Source organism: Triturus cristatus, chromosome 10 (genome assembly GCF_964204655.1).
Source record: "Triturus cristatus chromosome 10, aTriCri1.1, whole genome shotgun sequence".
In the NCBI taxonomy this organism is placed as follows: domain Eukaryota; kingdom Metazoa; phylum Chordata; class Amphibia; order Caudata; family Salamandridae; genus Triturus; species Triturus cristatus.
The window spans coordinates 672,412,972-672,435,342 of NC_140593.1; the positions used below are offsets into that span (position 1 = coordinate 672,412,972).

Below are 22,371 nucleotides of genomic sequence, written 5' to 3' on the forward strand. Positions count from 1 at the left end.
CCACTTACTTATCTACATAAAATACGAATCTGTGATCTGCATGTTACACGACGTGTTGGCACATTCATTCTCTGTATTACTCAGAGTCAAAACTGGGACTGGACAAAACGCATAACTCTCCTAAAAGTGCATTAACCACCAGAGATGTTTTACTGCTATTATAATCCTCTGAAAATTGCTGGCCACACAAAAGATCTCTGCAGCAGGTATCCTAACCCTGTAAGATATTTTAATATGCCTCTCTTTGAGACTAAATAGGTAAGCTAGAACATATTTGCCGTCACATTTGCACCTGTTGCCAGTTTCTTAGCAGCAGGTTTTTAAAAACCATAAATATATAGGTTGATTGTCAGACTCTGCTTTTTATGCCCCGCCCCTCATGACTCCACCTCCTTTCTTATGCCACATCTTGACCCCCAACCTGTGGGTTCCCGGGGTATTTTTTTCTTCAATTCCTGCACTGTTTGTATTGAAAACAATAATTTGTTCTGTACGTAGTCCCCGTTGTCACACCCTGGCCCTTTTATTGTGTAATGAACAATTATTAATACTTCATTTATTAACAATACCTGTTGTATCGACCTTAAAAGGGTAATGTGTTGCCTCGGTTTATATTCAACGTTGCTGCCGTCACGCAGTGCACATTCTCGGTAATATTCGCCTCAACCCACTGAGCTACCTTACCGGCCTTCCCACGGTGTCTCTTTATCAGAGGTGTAGCCATAACAACACAGAGGCTGTGCCAGAGAATGACAGCCTCGTGAACTTCCTCCTGGCTGTGGCTCGGAGTCCGGGCGGCGGTAGTCAGTCCAAAGTTGCCGGGGCAGAGCGAGGCTAAGGTCCACCCGCGAGAAGCGCGTGCTCTTCGAAGCACCTGCAAAGTCACGTGATCACCAGCCACCTATCAGTGCCACAGCTTCTGGGGAGCTCACCCTGACAGGAGTCATGGAGGGGGCCCGCGAGCCCACCGAACTCCTCTCGGGCTTCTTGTCTAAAAGGCGGCAGACCTTGGTGAGTGTCAGCGGTTGAATTATGTTTACCATTTGTGACCCGTCCCTAGGGCCATTTTGAGGCATTCTCCTAAATGTCTCGAAGGGCTGCGGGCACGAATTGAAGCACAGCGGCGTCATACAATTTCACTCCCTCGAGCCCGTGGTTTGTAGGGTTTTGTATTGGGAAAAACCTCTTCATAAAATAGAATCACCTAAACGCGCTCAGTGGGTCGTAGGGACAGAGGTTCGCAGGAAACGTGAGCAAGATCACCATTTTGTGGTGTCATTTATGCATTATTATAGCCACAAATAAGTGCCGCTCTCAGTGCTGGAATTGTAGAAAAAAATAATACTCCCGTAACCCATACATTGGGAGTCAAGATGTGACAGCAGAATGGTCAGTGCTTTTAATTTATGACTTTGCACTCCACTACCAAACATTCCCAGCCCCTTTATCTCACTGTTGCAGGTTCCTACTTTTTCCTATTGAGAGGGTTTTCCCGTCTTTCTCTTCCTCCTTCTTTCCTCTGTGTGTGTCTCTAGCTCTAGTGAAATGTTTGATGTAAAACAAGCATTGGCAAAGCCAATAGGACTCGCCTATGCAAGAGCTATTGGCTATGCCAATATGTTTTAGCCATGTTGTACAGCAGCGTGGCTACTGATCAGCATGGCTAAAAGTTAGGGGGATATGGGAGAGTGGCGTGGAGTGGAGTGTTATGGAGTGGCGTAGAGAAGAGTGGTGTGGAGTGGCGTAGAGTTGAGTGGCATGGAGTGACATAGAGTGGATTGGTGTAGTGTGTTATGGAGTGTCATCGAGGCAGTAGACTGTCATAGAGTGGAATGGTGTAGAGTGTCGGGGAGTGGTGTAGAACATAGTGAAGTGACATTGAGGGTGATGCGTAGAGTGAAGTAGAGTGTTGTAGAGTGATGTAGAGGTGAGTAGATTTACGTTAAGTGGAGTGTCATAGAGGGGAATAGTGTAAGAGAGCAGAATGGTGTAGAGTGGAGTAGTTTGTTGTAGAGCTGAGTGGCATAGATTGGAAAGGAATAAAGTGCCATAGAATGGAGTAGCACAGAGTGGAGTAGTGGAGTGGAACAGAATTAAGTAGTCTGTCATAAAATAGAGTGGAATAAAGTGGCTTGGAGTGGCATAGAGGGAGGTGCATAGAGCGTCATAGAGTGGAGTAAAGTGTTGTAGAGTGGAGTGACATAGAGTTAGGGTGATCAGACATCCCAGATTTCCCCGGACAGTCACAGTTTTCAGAGAACTGTCCCGGGGTCCCTTCACTTTTCTTAATTTTAAATATATGTGCCAGTTTTTGGGACAAAGGTTAGGTAATTCCGCAAAGCAGAATTGCAAGGTAATTTATTAGTTTCTGTCAGGCAGCACAGGAGGAGGTCTACTGCATACTTTTAGTAGAGGAGGCGAGACGGAGTGGGGACGAGAGCAAGGGTGTGTGCAGGCACAGGGTGGAGGACCTGCTTTAGATAATGTTATGTTATAAATAGATATCCTAATGTCATGTATATATATATATATTCACTGAAAAAACCATAGGTTTCACACACGTTATAGTTAGGAATTAGCATTTAAAAAACCTTAGAAATTCAATGAAAAAACCAAAGGTTTCACACATGTTATAGTTAGCTGGACATTTCACTCGTAAAAAACCAATGAAATTTCCCCGTTATAGTTAGTTCAGCTAACTATAACTCGCGCGCCCGCAATGCACTACTGATGACGTCACATATTACATCACTCATGACATGGTCACTGACATCACTCATGACATCACTGATGACATCTCAAATGACATCACTGATGACATCACTGATGACATCATCCTTGTGATTGTGTGTTTTTCTGAAAATTAAATATGTTTTATATTTATGTATATCTCAAGGTCAATGGAAGAATAAATTGGTATTTTTAGTGTAACTGACTGATTAAGTGTATCATAGTGAATAAATGGCTTACTGAGTAATCTTTAAATATGAAAATATCTGTATCAGTTTCTTACTTTGTGTATAAGTGGCTGCATGGGTTGGTGAGTAGCTACATGAGTGTCTATATAGGTTATTAGTTGGTTTTTTGTCAGTATGAGTGTCGAGTGTCTGTATGGTTCGGTGGGGGGTATTACGTAGTGCATAGGTGCATGAATGATTGACTCACTGTTTGTATGTGTTGAAGACAGCATGTGTGCAGGACTGTATGGGTGGATGAGTGTGTGCATGGGTGTGTTAGTGAGTGAATGACTGTCTCAATAGTGTCTCCATGAGTAACTACATATGTTTTTAACTAGTATATGTGACTATTGGTGTATATAAGTGAGTATATGTGAGAGTGAGAGATTGAAAGAGTTCCTGTATGAATAAGTATGTGTTTCTATAAGTGATTGTTTAAAAGACTAAGTATGTGTAAGTTTCTGTAGAAGTAGGTGTGGTGGTGTGTGTATAACTGTATATGCAAGTAAATGGATGTTTGATTCTTTATTAGCATGAGTAACTATGTGTGTGAGTAACTCTATGGATGAGTGGCGTTGTGTAACAGGATGTATAGGTGTATGAATACATATGATGAGTGAGTACATGTATGAGTGACTGTAGAGGACTGTTGGTGAATGAGTGGATGTGTATGTGGTTGTTCGAATTACTGAATAGGTTGTTGTAACTGATATTGATATGTTCATTATTTTGTACATTTTAGTTTCTATTTTTGAATGTGTGTATTAAAGGTTATATTAGGGGAAGAAGAGGTCTGCTACTCTTTCACAAGGATGATGTCATCAGTGATGTCATCAGTGATGTCATTTGAGATGTCATCAGTGATGTCATGAGTGATGTCAGTGACCATGTCATGAGTGATGTAATATGTGACGTCATCAGTAGTGCATTGCGGGCGCGCGAGTTATAGTTAGCTGAACTAACTATAACGGGGAAATTTCATTGGTTTTTTTACGAGTGAAATGTCCAGCTAACTATAACATGTGTGAAACCTTTGGTTTTTTCATTGAATTTCTAAGGTTTTTTAAATGCTAATTCCTAACTATAACGTGTGTGAAACCTATGGTTTTTTCAGTGAATTTGTAAGGTTTTTTAAATGCTAATCCCTAACTATAACATGTTTGAAACCTATTGTTTTTTCAGTGAATTTGCAAGGTTTTTAAAATGCTAATTTCTAACTATAACGTGTGTGAAACCCATGTTTTTTTCAGTGAATTTGTACGGATTTTTAAATGCAAATTTGTTTTTGTCATTTTTTGTAAGCCTTTGTATAAAATAATATATGTACTATATCCTGCATTATGGAAAGGTTTTTTTTTTTTTAATGCATTTTTTTCCGTGCGCGTACGGTAAGCTGACGGTACGCGCCTCGTACGTCATAAGTACGGTGCGCGTACGTGATACGTGCGTGACGTACGCGTACACCCGGAAGCAACGTCGCGGGTACGCAGGGGCGTGTAATGCGCATGCGCGATATGCAATACGTGCGTGACGTACGCGTACACCCGGAAGCAACGTCGCGGTTACGCAGGGGCGTGTAATGCGCATGCGCGATACGCAATACGTGCGTGACGTACGCGTACACCTGGAAGCAACGTCGCGGTTACGCAGGGGCGTGTAATGCGCATGCGCGAGTGTGACGTACACGCTTCGTAAGCGCACCGTAAGCGTCACGTGCGCGCACGGCAGGTCATGTGACTTACAAAGAACACTTTTTATTGGTTGAAATTACTTTCACTTCCAGAAACTTCCCACACCACACCCATTCCCCTCATTACTGCTTGAAAGAACACTTTTCATTGGTTGAAACTACTTTCAGTTCCAGATTCTTCCCACACCACACCCATTCCCCTCATTTCTGCTTGTGATTCTCTAGGAGCAGGAGCTGGATTGACATTGGGATACAATGGCAGAACAGCAGACCTCTTCTGAGAGTGAGGCTAGCAGCACCACCATGATCCAGAGAAGGAGGAAACAAAAGACTTCTTTTGTATGGGAGTATTTCACTTTTCCAGAGGGGGAGAAAAAGGTGAATGCTCAATTGGTCACTTGCATACTTTGTGGTCGTGTTTTATCAAGAGGAAATCCAAGGAAGAAATATTCCTTTGGAAATCACTCTATGAAGAGACACCTCCAGGACAGACGCCCAAGGACCTTTGCTCGACATACTGGAGAAAACTCTTCAGTAAGTCACCAGAGCCCAGCCTCAGATGCTCAGCCGAGTACATCATCGGCAGCTCAGCTGAGCCCTTCCTATGATGTTGGAGCATCACCTTCTTCTTTTCCTGTGGACATCAACCCTCGATTTGGGAGGGTTGAAATGAGGTGTACAAGATGTGGTGGTCTTATTGTTTTTGGGGAGATCAGTCTTACCCTTATTAACAATAAGATAGACCAGCATGTTTGTAGACGCTCATAATACTCCCATTCTTTCTTTCCTCCATCCCTGTATGAACCCAAAGGCTCTTATAAGAGCCAACCTTACCTCTCAACTTTTTTTTATTTTTTCTTTGAAACTTTTTTTTTTTTTTACCGTACGCGCACGGTAAGCGTATTTTTTCTTTTTTTTTTCTTTTTAAAAAAACACTAAAAATCAATTACCACATCTCAAGATCCTTGAGAAATTAATAACTAATTTTTAAAAATCTTTTTGAGATAAAGTGGAAGAAAGAGACCTTCTAATTTCTCACTTACCTGTCCCACCCAACAATTTAATTTATAATTAAAATGTAATTGTATCACTTTTACAGACTGACACATTATGAATCCACTTTTCAGATTTTTTTAAAAGCACATGTCCAAACTGCTTTTTCAGACCACCACCATGTGTAACCTGGGTGACTGCCTACATTCCAGCAAGGGCAACCAGCCTTAGTGATGCTGAATGTATTTGCATTACTGACTGAAACCTCAAACCCCACTCGCTTGTAAATACTGTGCATGATTCCACATGGTAAGCAGCTGGGTGTGTGCTAAGAGTCTGCTTCTGCACCAAAAAATGGCTCCCCCTTTCCATCTAATGCAACTGTGAAATCACCAGAGCAATACGCAATAAATCTCTGCCTATAATTCCTCTTTGCACACAGAGTCATGTTTTCACATTAGTCACAAAACGAAATTTCTTTGCCAATTTGAAAGCACACTTACTGCTCTTTTTTTTGACAAGTGATAATCACTTTTACAGACTGACACATTATGAATCCACTTTTCAGATTTTTTAAAAGCACATGTCCAAACTGCTTTTTCAGACCACCACCATGTGTAACCTGGGTGACTGCCTACATTCCAGCAAGGGCAACCAGCCTTAGTGATGCTGAATGTATTTGCATTACTGACTGAAACCTCAAACCCCACTCGCTTGTAAATACTGTGCATGATTCAACATGGTAAGCAGCTGGGTGTGTGCTAAGAGTCTGCTTCTGCACCAAAAAATGGCTCCCCCTTTCCATCTAATGCAACTGTGAAATCACCAGAGCAATACGCAATAAATCTCTGCCTATAATTCCTCTGTGCACACAGAGTCATGTTTTCACATTAGTCACAAAAAGAAATTTCTTTGCCAATTTGAAAGCACACTTACTGCTCTTTTTTTTTGACAAGTGATAATCACTTTTACAGACTGACACATTAAGAATCCACTTTTCAGATTTTTTTAAAAGCACATGTCCAAACTGCTTTTTCAGACCACCACCATGTGTAACCTGGGTGACTGCCTACATTCCAGCAAGGGCAACCAGCCTTAGTGATGCTGAATGTATTTGCATTACTGACTGAAACCTCAAACCCCACTCGCTTGTAAATACTGTGCATGATTCAACATGGTAAGCAGCTGGGTGTGTGCTAAGAGTCTGCTTCTGCACCAAAAACTGGCTCCCCCTTTCCATGTAATGCAACTGTGAAATCACCAGAGCAACACGCAATAAATCTCTGCCTATAATTCCTCTTTGCACACAGAGTCATGTTTTCACATTAGTCACAAAACGAAATTTCTTTGCCAATTTGAAAGCACACTTACTGCTCTTTTTTTGACAAGTCATAATCACTTTTACAGACTGACACATTATGAATCCACTTTTCAGATTTTTTTAAAAGCACATGTCCAAACTGCTTTTTCAGACCACCACCATGTGTAACCTGGGTGACTGCCTACATTCCAGCAAGGGCAACCAGCCTTAGTGATGCTGAATGTATTTGCATTACTGACTGAAACCTCAAACCCCACTCGCTTGTAAATACTGTGCATGATTCAACATGGTAAGCAGCTGGGTGTGTGCTAAGAGTCTGCACCACAAAATGGCTCCCCCTTTCCATGTAATGCAACTGTGAAATCACCAGAGCAACACGCAATAAATCTCTGCCTATAATTCCTCTTTGCACACAGAGTCATGTTTTCACATTAGTCACAAAACGAAATTTCTTTGCCAATTTGAAAGCACACTTACTGCTCTTTTTTTTTGACAAGTGATAATCACTTTTACAGACTGACACATTATGAATCCACTTTTCAGATTTTTTTAATTGCACATGTCCAAACTGCTTTTTCAGACCACCACCATGTGTAACCTGGGTGACTGCCTACATTCCAGCAAGGGCAACCAGCCTTAGTGATGCTGAATGTATTTGCATTACTGACTGAAACCTCAAACCCCACTCGCTTGTAAATACTGTGCATGATTCAACATGGTAAGCAGCTGGGTGTGTGCTAAGAGTCTGCTTCTGCACCAAAAAATGGCTCCCCCTTTCCATGTAATGCAACTGTGAAATCACCAGAGCAACACGCAATAAATCTCTGCCTATAATTCCTCTTTGCACACAGAGTCATGTTTTCACATTAGTCACAAAACGAAATTTCTTTGCCAATTTGAAAGCACACTTACTGCTCTTTTTTTTGACAAGTCATAATCACTTTTACAGACTGACACATTATGAATCCACTTTTCAGATTTTTTTAAAAGCACATGTCCAAACTGCTTTTTCAGACCACCACCATGTGTAACCTGGGTGACTGCCTACATTCCAGCAAGGGCAACCAGCCTTAGTGATGCTGAATGTATTTGCATTACTGACTGAAACCTCAAACCCCACTCGCTTGTAAATACTGTGCATGATTCAACATGGTAAGCAGCTGGGTGTGTGCTAAGAGTCTGCTTCTGCACCAAAAAATGGCTCCCCCTTTCCATGTAATGCAACTGTGAAATCACCAGAGCAACACGCAATAAATCTTTGCCTATAATTCCTCTTTGCACACAGAGTCATGTTTTCACATTAGTCACAAAACGAAATTTCTTTGCCAATTTGAAAGCACACTTACTGCTCTTTTTTTTGACAAGTGATAATCACTTTTACAGACTGACACATTATGAATCCACTTTTCAGATTTTTTTAATTGCACATGTCCAAACTGCTTTTTCAGACCACCACCATGTGTAACCTGGGTGACTGCCTACATTCCAGCAAGGGCAACCAGCCTTAGTGATGCTGAATGTATTTGCATTACTGAGTCCAACCTCAAACCCTTAAACTATTCTTTTTTTATACCAGTACACCTTAATTTATCGTGAAAACATAGTCCATATTATTTTACATGTTCCTCACATTTAAATTTCTCCCAAAACAGAAAATGATAAACACAACTTCAACAAAAGGAATTCCATTTCTATTATTCATTTCTTAATTTACCATATACATCCCCTCTCAAACTCTAAACTCACCTTTAAAATTAGTTAGCTGTGAAAGAAATGTGGCACTCAAACAGCAGATTATCAGAGCCAGGATCTCTTTTCTTTACACCTCTCTCCTATTCTCTTTCTATTGGTTGAAAACCAACCCTTTTCCAAAAGTACCCTTCCCCCAACTTGACTTCTGCCTAGTACCCTTCCCCCAACTTGACTTCTGCCTGCTACCATAGCAACAGCTCATGGAACACTGCTGTGTGGAGTTAGGTCAGAAGTTCGCCAAACAATGTTTCAATTCCACAGAGCAAGAGTGCTTGACTTTTCAAACCTAACAGCAAATCCAAAGTACTGTTCTTTGGTAACACATTTTTCTGTACCAATACAAAACATGCTTCTATTAATTTACACATGCAGCCTAGTTTTTATTCTAGAATGGTATGAAACAGCCAATCAGTTCTTTTTTTTATGAAAAAAAGATGTATGCCTCCATTTCCAAACTGTCTTTCATTTCATTTTCCCATTCTACTGAATTACACCTCCTGAGTGCATCCAGATCTCCTTGGAAGATGTTCACAGTGTGGATTGTAGGGCACAGCTATGTTTTCTGGAGTGAAAAGTTTGCAGAGAAAACAGGTATGGTGAGAGACCTTGCTTTGCCAAATGTAGACATTAAATGGATTGGTCAGAGAGGGTTAAAGTGGCACCAATTGATGCCATTGGTGAAATCCTTCATGCAAATCCAACACCCTGACCTCATAATAGTGCACTGTGGTGGCAATGACCTAGGCACTTTGACTGGGGTAGGTCTGGAAATGCTTATGAAGGACACCGTTGCACAACTGTTTTCACTTTTCCCTAAAACTGCCTTTGTGTTTTCTAACATATGCCAAAGGCAAAAATGGAACTGGTCCAATCATTTCTGTCCGCAGATTGACAAAGCAAGAAAGCACGTCAACAAATCTGTTTCTGCTTTCCTCCGTGACTATGGTATGGGTTCCATTTACCACAACAACTTGCGTTACGACATGCAAGACATTTATAGAGGAGATGGTGTGCACTTCAATGATGAAGGGAACAGAGTCTTCCTCTTGAACCTTAGACTCTGCATCGGTACTTACTTGTAGGTACCACTAAAAAATCACTTCATAAACACAACGGCTCTTTTTAGAGCCCCCTAATATCTAAACATTTAAATCTGAATTTTATTTCTCTTTTTATTTTTTTTTTCTACCGTACGCGTACGGTAAGCTTACCGTAAGCTTACCGTACGCGTACCCCGCGATTTTTTAAAAAAAATAATAAATGTTTTCTTTGAACTTTTCTGTCCTTCTTTGACCCCCTTACAAATGTTAGGGGGTCTGTAACTCTCCACCTTGCCCCCTTTTCAAGATATCACTCTTTTTTTTCTGAGTGAAACACACGAAATGGCGGCCGCCGCTTCCTGGTTTCGACCGATTCGAATGTTTACTAAGATCTAACAGCCAATCAGAATCGTGCTCGCGCACGCCACCGTACGCGTACGGTAAGCGCACCGTAAGCGCACGGTAAGCTGCCACAGATATATATATTGATTAAAAGGCTATTTTCTCAGATTCTACTGAACAGATTTACACCAAACCTACAAAAGGCACTTCCTTGACCTGAGGACTACCTCTCTGCCAAATTTCAAGTAATTCTGTTCAGCCGTTCGGGCTGTAGCCCTGTCTAAAGGTCCTATGGAAAAATGCATGGGAAAAACGCGTTTTGGGACCCCCCTTTTATCTCAGCCCCCGCTTGACGAATCCACCCGAGACTTTCAGGGTAGGAGCGGAGCGTAGTGCCCCACCTATTTTGAAAAATACGCGAGGATTCGTCGACCGGCGCCAAAGTTATTCAAAATAGAATGTTGCGGATTTCCTATGGAAACGTGGTCCTAACTATAACTACCTACTGGCGACCGCCAGTAGGTAATATATATATATATATTCACAGAAAAAAACATAGGTTTCACACACGTTATAGTTAGCTGGACATTTCTCTCGTAAAAAACCATTGAAATTCCCCCGTTATAGTTAGTTCAGCTAACTATAACTCGCGTACCCGCAATCCACTGCTGATGATGTCACATATTACATCACTCATGACATGGTCAGTGACATCACTCATGACATCACTAATGTATCTTACTGCAGACTAGTGACTAAACTGTGTGAATGTCTGTATCTGTCTGTCTGTTGGTGTATAAGTGGCTGCATGGTTTTGTGAATAGCTATATGAGTATCTATATGGGTTATTGATTGGTTGTCTGAGTATCTGTATGGGTGGCTGAGTGTTAGTGTGGGTAGGCTGTGTGTGACTGTGCATAGATGTGTGAGTGGGTGATTCTATGGGTGCATGGTTTTAAGAGTGCATCTGTGATGGACTGTACGGTTCAGCGAGTGTATGTATGGGTGTGTTAGGGATTGAATGTATATCTCAGTGGTACATTTGTGACTAACTACATATGTGAAAGGCAGTATATATGTGTGTAAGAGTATATAAGTGGCTAGATGTGAGAATGTGTGATTGTGACAGTGACTGTATGGATGAGTGTGTGCTTTTTTCAATGATTCTAATAGAGCATAAAAATGTGATACTATTTTTGTGAGCAAGGGAACTTGAGTGTGTATAACTGCATAGGTGAGTAAATGGCAGTGTGATTATTTGTATGACTGACTAGGTGTGAGAGTACATCTATGGATGATTGGTAGTGTGTGAGTGTCTATATAGGTGTGTGTATAAATTCATATGATACTTTTTTATGGAGTGACTGTAACTATGAGTGACTTTACAGGTGAGTGTGTGGAGGTGTATGAAGACCTAAAAGTTATTATGTGGGTATGCAGTTATTGGTATTGCATTATTTATGGATATGAGAATTGAACTCTGTAATTTTGAGTTGGTATATCAAAGGTTTTATAAGGGTGTGAGAAGATGTTGTAATATATCACATTGTTGACGTCATTAGTGATGTCATCAGTGATGGCATTTTAGATGTCATCAGTGATGTCATGAGTGATGTCACTGACCATGTCATGAGTGATGTAATATGTGACGTCATCAGCAGTGGATTGCGGGTGCGCGAGTTATAGTTAGCTGAACTAACTATAACGGGGGAATTTCAATGGTTTTTTACGAGAGAAATGTCCAGCTAAATATAACGAGTGTGAAACCTATGGTTCTTTCAGTGAATTTGCAAGGTTTTTTAAAAGCTAATTTCTAAATATAACGTGTGTGAAATCTATGTTTTTTTTCTGTGTTTTTGCATGGTTTTTTGAATTCTAATTCCTAACTATGTGTGTGAAACCTATGGTTTTTTCATTGAATTTGTTTGTTTTTTTACATCATTTTTTTTCTTTTTCTTTTTTCCTTTAAACACTATTCTACCTATGTATATATTCATGGTTGTAATGCATTCTTCAATTTATAAAGATTCACCTTTTTTAAATAAATGGTTAGATATAGTTGTATAACATAGTTAATATCTTCAACAAACCTTTTTTTTTTTTTTAATTTTTTTTTACCGTGCGCTTACGGTAAGCTTACCATAAGCGCACGCTTCGCTTTATGTACGGTGAGCGTACGTAATATTTATACTCCGTGTGCGCATGCTTACGCAATTTGCGTAGGCGTCCGTACTTCCTACGCGACGCGTAAGCGCATGCTTTACACGCGCACGCACGCGCGCACGTTAAGCGGAAGTGTACGAGAGTGCCTGTAATGCGCAGAGTGTTGTAAAAAGGGGCGTGGCCTCTGAACACCTCTCTGCAACGCAGCTCCCTGGCGTATACTGGAGGTACCTGATGGGCTGGTTGGCCCCCAGCGGACCGCAGGATTGAAGAGGAATTAATTCCCCAAGTTAAAACGCGACACAGGGCGTGTTTGCATACGTCACCTCAGGCCACGCCCCCTTCCTTCGCCATTGTACAAATATTTCTCTAAAATCAGCCGAACTACAAATTCCGATTTACTCACCTGTTATCAGGAGAGAACCCAGTGCTGCATCTTTTAGCCCAGCACTGACCCTGAAAAGTAATTCTAAGCGTACTTACCAGTAACTTGTATTTCCTTCCATAGGAATCCATTGTGTGGTTTTCAGCAGAAAAGCTTCTGTCTATTTTCACAAACTAAAAATATTCATAAAAAATCGTCTGTATGACTTAAACACATTCTTTCAACTGTTTACAGGAGATGCACCAGTGCTGGATCCAGGATCCACCACTGAGTAAGAAAAACTAACGATAACACTACTTACCTGCTAAGCAAATTTTCTGCCATAGGATAACATTGGTGATTCTATATGAAAAAATGTCTAAGTGTTAACTTTTAAAATACTATAATATTCCTTAAAAATCACTACTGTAACCAAAACGCTTTTACTCAACAGTTTACAGGAGATGTCCAAGGACTGAATCTAGGATCCAGTCCTGTGGTTAGAAAAGTAATCCATAAAGTAACTAATTGCATTTGACTAGAAATTCACATTGAGCTCAATGTTGCATTGTATTTGAAAATGTGTTGCCCATTGCAACAACTGTAACTACTGTACTTAAAATTATATTGCCTATTTACAAAGTATTTTAAAAAAATGATTCATTCTGAGAAAGTATATTTTGTATTATAATGTATAATGTAATTATAATGTAATTAAAGAATAAAATATCTAAAAATAAATAGTTAAAAAAATGTAGTAAATCAGTATAAAAAAAATCAGTATAACAATTAATACATTAAAAATTGTCATTTACAAAACCTTTGAAATTTACTGAAAAAACCATAGGTTTCAGGCCTGATATAGTTAGGAATTAGCATTTAAAAAACCTTTGAAATTCACTGGAAAAACTATAGGTTTCAGGCTTGATAAAGTTAGGAATTAGCATTTAAAAAACCTTTGAAATTCACTGAAAAAAACATAGGTTTCAGGCCTGATATAGTTAGGAATTAGCAATTAAAAAACCTTAGAAATTCACTGAAAAAACCATAGGTTTTAGGGGTGTTATAGTTAGCTGGACATTTCACTCATACAAAACCATTGAAATTCCTCCGATATCGTTAGTTGTACTAACTACATCTCGCGCGCCCGCAATCCACTGCTGATGATGTCACATATTACATCAATCATGACATGGTTAGTGACATCACTGATGACATCTCAAATGACACACAACCTCTTCAACATTGTCCTTTTTCTTTTTGCTTGCAATCACATCACTCTCCTTTTGTTTTCTCTTCTGTACATCCTCATTACAGATATTCTCCTTTTCCGACAAACAACACGTTTTTCAAACACAGGATACTGACCTAAATGAGGAGCATTGCTTCTTCTTAATCTATTATACTCCTTTACACAATTTGCATCAGCACTAACTTTTGAGTCATCAAAGTCTATCATGAATAAACCATGAATAAACCAGATAATTTTTTTTACAAAAGCACAATCTACAGTTAATCCTTGAGATTTGTGAATAGTTACAGCATATGCTAGAGAAAATGGAAACTGCTTCCTACGTACATATAAGTCTTTCACAAGCAGAAAACGAACTGAACAACGACTAATGTCTTTAACCTCTTCAATCTGATCAAATTTTATTTTTTTAAATTCAATTCCATCTTTTTTCTGGTAATTAACAAAACCCACAACTTTACCCATAGCTCCATTCACTAAACCTTTTTCTACATTCACATTACGTCTTAAAATTACTCGACAGTTCATACATACATACAGATTCTTTTCTAAACCAGCTGTTTTTGATATGTTTTTCTCTAGAGAATCCAATTTAGTTTTCAATTTGCCTGTCAATATAATAGTTATTCCTTCATGCTGTATTTTATCCACGGCTTCCATTTTCATAATCTCTTCATTTTCCAATTTCAAAAGTTCTTCATTGAATATAGAGCATTCATGTAGTGTTGGCATTAAGCAGATTACAGTATTTTTTTCTGCAATTTCCTTGTATATTTTCTCTGGAACTATTTGTTCTGTTGGAAACAAATTACATAGCAATCGACTCTGTAAAGCTTTTCTGCCATGTTCTGTGAGTAGTCCAATTCTGATATCTTTGAGAATACTTGCATAATCATCATCATTTGCTTGCCGCATATTGGTAATGAGTTCTTTGTACTCAAAGTATGACCAAATATTCACATTACCTATACTTCCTAATGACTTTTTCGTGTCTTCATGTGCAAGAGTATTAAATACTGGTTGTCCTTTAACTGGAGTGAGCTGCAGTAAATCCCCAAAAACTATAACATGTTTTCCTCCAAATAACACGTCATAGTCTGTCTTTAGAATTTGCTGCATTCTTAAATGCACAAAGGCAAGCATTAAGTTTGATACCATGCTTACCTCATCAATAATGAGAACTTTCATTTCCTTCAACACTCTTGAAACTTCAAAACATGCTTCTCCTGTTAGCTTGTGGTATTCTATTTTGTTCTCATGCTCTACTGGTAACATTAGCAAACGATGTAAGGTAATTCCTTTTATGTTATATGCTGCTAACCCAGTTGGACCAGTAACAACACAAGACAAAGTTGAATCAGTTTTTTTCTGTAGGTAGCTCCTAATTACTTTAATTAAGAAACTTTTTCCAGTTCCAGCTTGTCCACTCACATACAATCTGATTGGTTCAAATGATGTGCATGAGCACTCTTTATTTTCCTGTAGTAATCCATGATCAATTTGTTTTGTGACTTCTTCATAAATTTGTTGTTGTTCATCATTCAGTTGTTCCAAATTTGGTAAGTCTATTAACTCTTCCTGAGCTTGATTCATAGCTGTTTCCACTTCAGTCATGGCTATTGCAGCTTCATTTTCTACGATTGGTTGTCCTAGGGGATCTTGACTGAGCGTACCAGAACTTTGACTGTCTTGAGAACTGTCTCTAGCTACTTCAGCTGCAATTGTAGCTTCTTGTTCAATTTCTTCATTTAACATTTGTACATAATTTGTGAAAGTACTGCATTCTATGCTATCTTTACATGCATTAAAAGAATCTTCATAGCTCTGAAAATCTCCAAGTAATTCATCCTCTGAACGCCATGGTTTAAACAGCTGTAAAAGTGCTAAGTAGTAAAATTCCTTTTTGTCAGTAGTGTCACAACTCAGCTTCCTGTGATTAATCAAACTTCCTTTTGTTTGTTTCACCAAACATCCTTCCTCACCAATGACTTTATATTTTCCATTGTTGATGTCTTCTGTGGCATTCCGTGTAAAAATAAAGTTCTGCAGCACTTCATAGAGACACATGTTCTCAAGATGATGACTTCTGTTTGGGTAATATGTGTCCAACATATTTGTTTTCAAAATGTCTGTACTTTCTGGTTTGTTCTCTGCTAAATATTCAATTTCTCAAATAGATTTCATTACCCGATTTCGCATTCCTGCAAGGCCTAAACTTACCCAAATTATTCTTCTGGATTTGGAGTACAGACTTGCAGATGATAACCTATCTGAGCATTCGTATGACCCAATTTCTCGATGCGATAACATCTTTAAACTGAAACTGTATAGCTTTTTACTGACAGTCTTCTCGTGAGAAATCTCTTCCCACATTTCTTTCAATTCCGTTTTCTCAGATTTAGTGATGTAAGATGTGACATACCGAGCAACAGCAATAGAATTGTCAGCAACATACTGAATATCCATGTTAGCATTCCACATGGATAAAATGACTGGGTTGTAGTCATTTATATATTTTGACTCTTCTTTTCTTCTTAGGTTATAGGTATTTTTCGGAGATTTTCTTGTAATGGTATGTCGCACAGCTGACATAAAACTGTTTACTCTTCCTTTTGAAAGAACAGGTCCTGGAAATCCAAATCGACATTTTGTGTAGAATTTATCTTTACTCTTGTACTTTCGTTGACAGTACTTTCCACACCGATGACTTTGGAAACGTAAGACTTGCTCTTTTAAGTTTTTTTCTTCTGTGATTTTAGGTATAGCACATGTTGCATATTCTTCAATGAAAGATAAAACTGCATCATCAGAATCTGTTCCAAATTTTGGGACATCCTTGATCCACAACAGCATATGAATATGAGGAGCACCTCTTGCTTGGTACTCTTTTCTCCAAAAGAAATCCACAACTTCTCCAAGAGGTGGATTTTTTTTATTGCAGATGAAGGACATCATAGCCTCAAATCTATGATTGAAATATCTGCAAACATTAACCGGATCCAATGAGCACAATTCTCCTGCTGTCTTGTATTGGATGTTTTCAATATTCTAATTTGCCTCTCGAAGAAAATCCAGTAAATCATCCCAAGCGTACTCAGCACAGCTTAGGGTAAGGAACCATGTAGGAGTTCCTAAATTCCGTAACATACATTTCAATTCTCCATGGCGTCGGTACCAATATTCATAAGTTCCACGCTGATAAGCCATCAGATTAATCAATTGAGATTCCAAATGATCATTTCGCTGTTGCACTTTGTTCATTACAGACACATTTCAGACACATTATGTAGATGTACTCCAGTTTTTAAAATGTGATTTACTGCATAAGATAGTACAGACAAGTCACTTTCAAATAAAAGATGGAACAAATAAGGAATACTTTGACGAAATCTTGGATCTTCTGCATATAATCTTGTAGTCCGATACTCAGAAGCAGGAATCTGTACTGGACGTTCATCATATCGTCCACCTTTTCCTGTAGGAAACAGCTGGGGAAAACAACGAGCTTCCAAGCTCTCCTCCCATACACTCACGGGAGTTCCTTTTGCTTTTTTCATCTGAAACAGATCAATAGTGTTTCCCATAACTTCTTTAGAATGAAGAGGATGTATGCTGAAATGTTCATAAATTTCTTCTTCTTTTGACTTATCCACTTTTTCAATTTGCCAAGTTGTATTCCTGTGTCTGCTAGTAAAACTTCTTCATCTTCATCCATATAAATTGATTCATAGTACTTATTATTTATTTTCAAATATAAATTTGCTCTTTGTACTTTTCGTACATCTACTAGCTCCTGCCAAATTTAATTATTCTTTGTAGGTACACCATTAACCAGAATAACTAATGGTTCAGTTTCCAAACTATCTGCATCAATTGTTTCAATATTTTTTTTCAAATCTAATGACAAATAGACAGCTCTTCCTTTTAAACCTCTTTGTAAATCTGAAGGAGGTAATTTACCTGTTTTGGGCTCCATACGAACTATAGTCTGAAACGGATGGACACATTGAATGAGTATAGACTCATACGTATTTAAATCACTAAGTTCTGCAGGAATATCAACCAATTCTGAATTATTATGTACAGCTCTAGCTGGCATTTTATTTTCTTCTAACTTGTTATAACAGTATTTACAAATACGCTGATCTTCACCCAAATCAAAACAATTTTCCAGAAACAAATATGTAGCAAAATCCCTCCACTCATAATTATTTTCTTTTTCACTTTTTTTTATAGAGATCAACATTCCTTGTTTGAGTTTTATAATGGCTTCTCCGGCAACAAATACAAGTAATATTTGGTCTTTCATTAGAGATGACAGTAAATTTTGTCATTTGATCTTCAAAATTTTTACTAACAGTGGGTTCTACATTCTCTTCCACATTTTCTTCAATAACTGTGTCATTTCCTGCACTTTCTTGTTCTGGACCAAAGTAACAAAACTGAATATCATCAGTAACCTTCTCTACATCTGATACAGATCCACGCAACAGAGCACTATTCAACTCATTTAACTTTAGTGCTGGACTTTTAGCAAAATACAATCTTCTCACAAACGTTCTCATTTCGGTATGATGTACTGCCAGCATCCTAAAATGGTGAAAAACACTTTGACAAACTTTCCTAGAAAGACAAGCCAGAGAATGTCCTTACAAACCAGTATTCTTTCTCACTCTGCATGGATCTAGTCGTTGAAGCACCTTAACCGTCTGGTTAACACTTTTTTTTACTATATTCTCTTAGAAAGTCACGTAATTTATCAATAGATTCTTGTCGTACAGTACAAATACTACTACAATTCCAAGTGTACACTGGAGCTTTAGGACGTTTCCCCATAACCTCATCAGCTAACACTTCTTCCTCATTTCTTGGAACCATTTTCTCCTTTTCCATTACACAACCATCTTTAACTTCATAACTTCGACCACTGGTGTCAACTGCATGCAGCAAACTATTACTTTGAAGATAACTCTCTTCATTAAAAAATGGTTCAGTACTTGAACTATGCTTCCATTCTCCTAAGAACACATTACAAAAGTTATTTTTTTTCACTACTCTTTTCCTTTTGCTTTTTGACTTCCTTACATTGACTATTTTATCTAATGTACGGATCCTGTTCAAAATTAAAATGAATAGTTTTCTTTTTAATTCCAAAGCCTTTGCAACAATTGATTCAATATGTTTCTTTTTCTTATAAAATATTGCTTTCTTCCTATATTTTTTCACATCCTTTAGCAAATTGAACACCACTCTTCTTAGAAACATTTTTTTACGAATGTTTAGAAATTCTGTTTTTCTTTTTAAGTCATTCTTTCTTGCTTCTGAATGTACATTAGCATTTAGTAATTTATTTCTATTGTCTTGTTGTTTTCTTCTTGAAACACTATTTGCAGTGGATATAGTTTGTACATTTTTTCTATGTTTCAGGATATTTAAAAAAAAATCCTTAGTCTGCTTACCAGAAGACTTTTTCTTTTTTCCAATATGAGGTTCTTCAACTAATTTCTGTTGTACAGTTGTTTTCAAATATAGATGTTTTTGCTGTTCTTTTCTCTTTCTTGATTTTATAGGCATGTTTAATTTATTTCAGTGTTGTTCAGCAATACCTAAAGGAAACTAAAAAAAAATACCTTTATGTAATTTAAATATATTACTATATTTTTTTGGAGCTTTTCAAATCCTATCATATGAGATGCCCCTTTCCTACGAGTGCAAGTCTTACAGAACAAGAGCAACACAAATTAAATCTCTGACAACAATTCCTGTGTGCACACAGACTCATGGTGTGATTCTAGGCAGAAAACGATATTTGATTGGCAATTTCAAAGCACATTTACTACTGTGGTAGAGCAAGTGATAATTACTGTAACAGCCTGACACATTTTCCTTATAGTTTAGAGAGGCAGAAAAGAGCACATGTCCTAACAGCTACTTGAGACCCTGAGCATGTGGAACCTGGGTGAGTGATTAGACTAGAGCAAAGGAAATGAGCCTTGGTGATGTTGAATGTGTTAGCGTTACACACTGCTATCTGAAATACCACACAGTGCTGAATAGTAAGCATGGGAGTGCAGGAGAAGCAGCTGGCTGTGTGCTAAGAGTGTGTTTCTGGAGACTGTGTATTGTCAGGTGCAAGAGAGATCTGCATGGACGCTTGCACAACTGCATGAAGACTGCGGAGATGTATGTAAGATCACCTGTGGTAAGTGTTAATTGTGCTTATGAACATGTAGGAACTACCTCACCCATTGCAGGAGTGGAAGGAAAATCTACCCTGTTGTTTTCAAATGTGTTAGCATTTGTCTCTCATCTGTGAGATAGTGATTTGTGCTGAATGCTAACCATCACAGTTCAAGAAAACAAGCTGCCCCTTTCCTACGAGTGCAAGTCTTACAGAACAAGAGCAACACAAATTAAATCTATGACAACAATTCCTGTGTGCACACAGACTCATGGTGTGATTCTAGGTAGAAAACGATATTTGATTGGCAATTTCAAAGCACATTTACTACTGTGGTAGAGCAAGTGATAATTACTGTAACAGCCTGACACATTTTCCTTATAGTTTAGAGAGGCAGAAAAGAGCACATGTCCTAACAGCTACTTGAGACCATGAGCATGTGGAACCTGGGTGAGTGATTAGACTAGAGCAAAGGAAATGAGCCTTGGTGATGTTGAACGTGTTAGCGTTACACACTGCTATCTGAAATACCACACAGTGCTGAATAGTAAGTATGGGAGTGCAGGAGAAACAGCTGCCTGTGTGCTAAGAGTGTGTTTCTGGAGACTATGTATTGTCAGGTGCAAGAGAGATCTGCATGGACGCTTACACAACTGCATGAAGACTGCAGAGATGTGTGTAAGATCACCTGGTAAGGGTTAATTGGAGTTTTGAACATGTAGGAACTACCTCACCCATTGCAGGAGTGAAGGAAAATCTACCCTGTGGTTTTCAAATGTGTTAGCATTTGTCTCTCATCTGTGAGATAGTGATTTGTGCTGAATGCTAACCATCACAGTTCAAGAAAACAAGCTGCCCCTTTCCTACGAGTGCAAGTCTTACAGAACAAGAGCAACACGAATTAAATCTCTGACAACAATTCCTGTGTGCACACAGACTCATGGTGTGAGTCTAGGCACCAAACAGTATTCCTGGGTGATACCAGTACACCTTAACTTATGGTGAAGACATACTCCATAATATCTTACAAGTTCAAGGCAGTTAAATATCTTCCAAAACATAACATGTAAACCACAACTTTAAAAGAAGAAACAAATTTCTATTATTTATATCAAAATACACCACATACATCCCCTCTCAAATTCATAACTCACCTTTAAAAGTAGTTAGTTGAGAAAGAAATGTGCCACTCACACAGCAGATTATCAGAGCCAGAATCTCTGAGCTGTACTCCTCTCACCAAAACCACTAAATGGCAAAATTTCCCTCTCTTTTTTCACACATATACATGTTAACTTCAAATCACATTGCTTCCCACATTTTTTTAATTGGAAACACACATTTCTATTGGTTGCAAATTTCAACCCTTTCCAAATGATTCCTACCCCCAACATGACTTCTGCCTGCTACCATAGCAACAGATCATGGAACACTGGTGTGAGCAGAGAGGTCAGAAGTTCAGCACACAATGTTTCTAATCCAAAGAGCAAGAGTGCATGACTTTTCAAACCTAACAGCATATCTAAAGTAATCTTCTGTGGGAACACATTTTTCTGAACCATTACAAAACCTTTGTGCAATTGATGTCACTTTTTCCACAAACTACCTTTGTATATTCTAATATATGCCAAAGGCAAAAGTGGAACTGGTCCAACAAATATTGTCCGCAGTTTGAGAAAGCAAAAAAGCACGTCAATAAGTCTGTTTCTGCTTTCCTCAGAGACTATGGTATGGGTTCTATATACCACAACAACTTGCGTTACAACATGCAAGGCATTTATAGAGGAGACGGTGTTCATTTCACAGATGAAGGGAACAGAGTCTTCCTCTTGAACTTTAGACTCTGCATCGGTACTTACTTGTAGGTACAAAAAAACACTCAATGAACACAACGGCTCTTTTTAGAGCCAACCAACATCTAAACACTTAAACTTGATTTTTGATTCTATTTCTTTAATGAATTTTTTGCCGCCGTGCGCGCACCGTGCGCGCACCGTGCAATATTTTTAAAAGTTTTTTAGTGTTTTTTGGGACCTTAGAGGTCTGTCATGGTCCCCCTGAGAAGGCCTAGGGGGTCAGGGACTCTCTACCCTGCCCCCTTTTCACGTTCTCCACTTGTGTTTTTAGCTCTCTTCTGCCTCTAAAACTCAAAATGGCGGCTGGGGGGTGCGCGCACCCCGCGATTTTTTGAAAAAAATAAAATGTTTTTTTCACCCTTCGGGGTCCTTCAGGGACCCCCTGACAAAGGCTAGGGGGTCAGGAACTCTCTACCCTGCCCCCTTTTCACGTTCTCCACCTTTCTTTTTCACTGCCACA

At 38.8% G+C, this 22,371-nt stretch overlaps 1 protein-coding gene across 2 annotated transcripts in view; it reads left to right on the forward strand.

Annotated features, from left to right (window-relative positions):
- The first annotated feature begins 807 nt into the window (after positions 1-807).
- LOC146789879 (uncharacterized) overlaps positions 808-22,371 on the forward strand; it is a 499,281-nt gene continuing 477,717 nt past the window's right edge. The window contains exon 1 of one of the 2 annotated variants that reach the window (XM_085628145.1): positions 808-1,011. In XM_085628145.1, coding sequence (XP_085484271.1) covers positions 946-1,011 — 66 coding nt within the window. In that variant the 5' untranslated portion in view covers positions 808-945. The remainder of the gene's footprint in view (positions 1,012-22,371) is intronic. The other variant, XM_085628146.1, reaches the window with a different exon arrangement.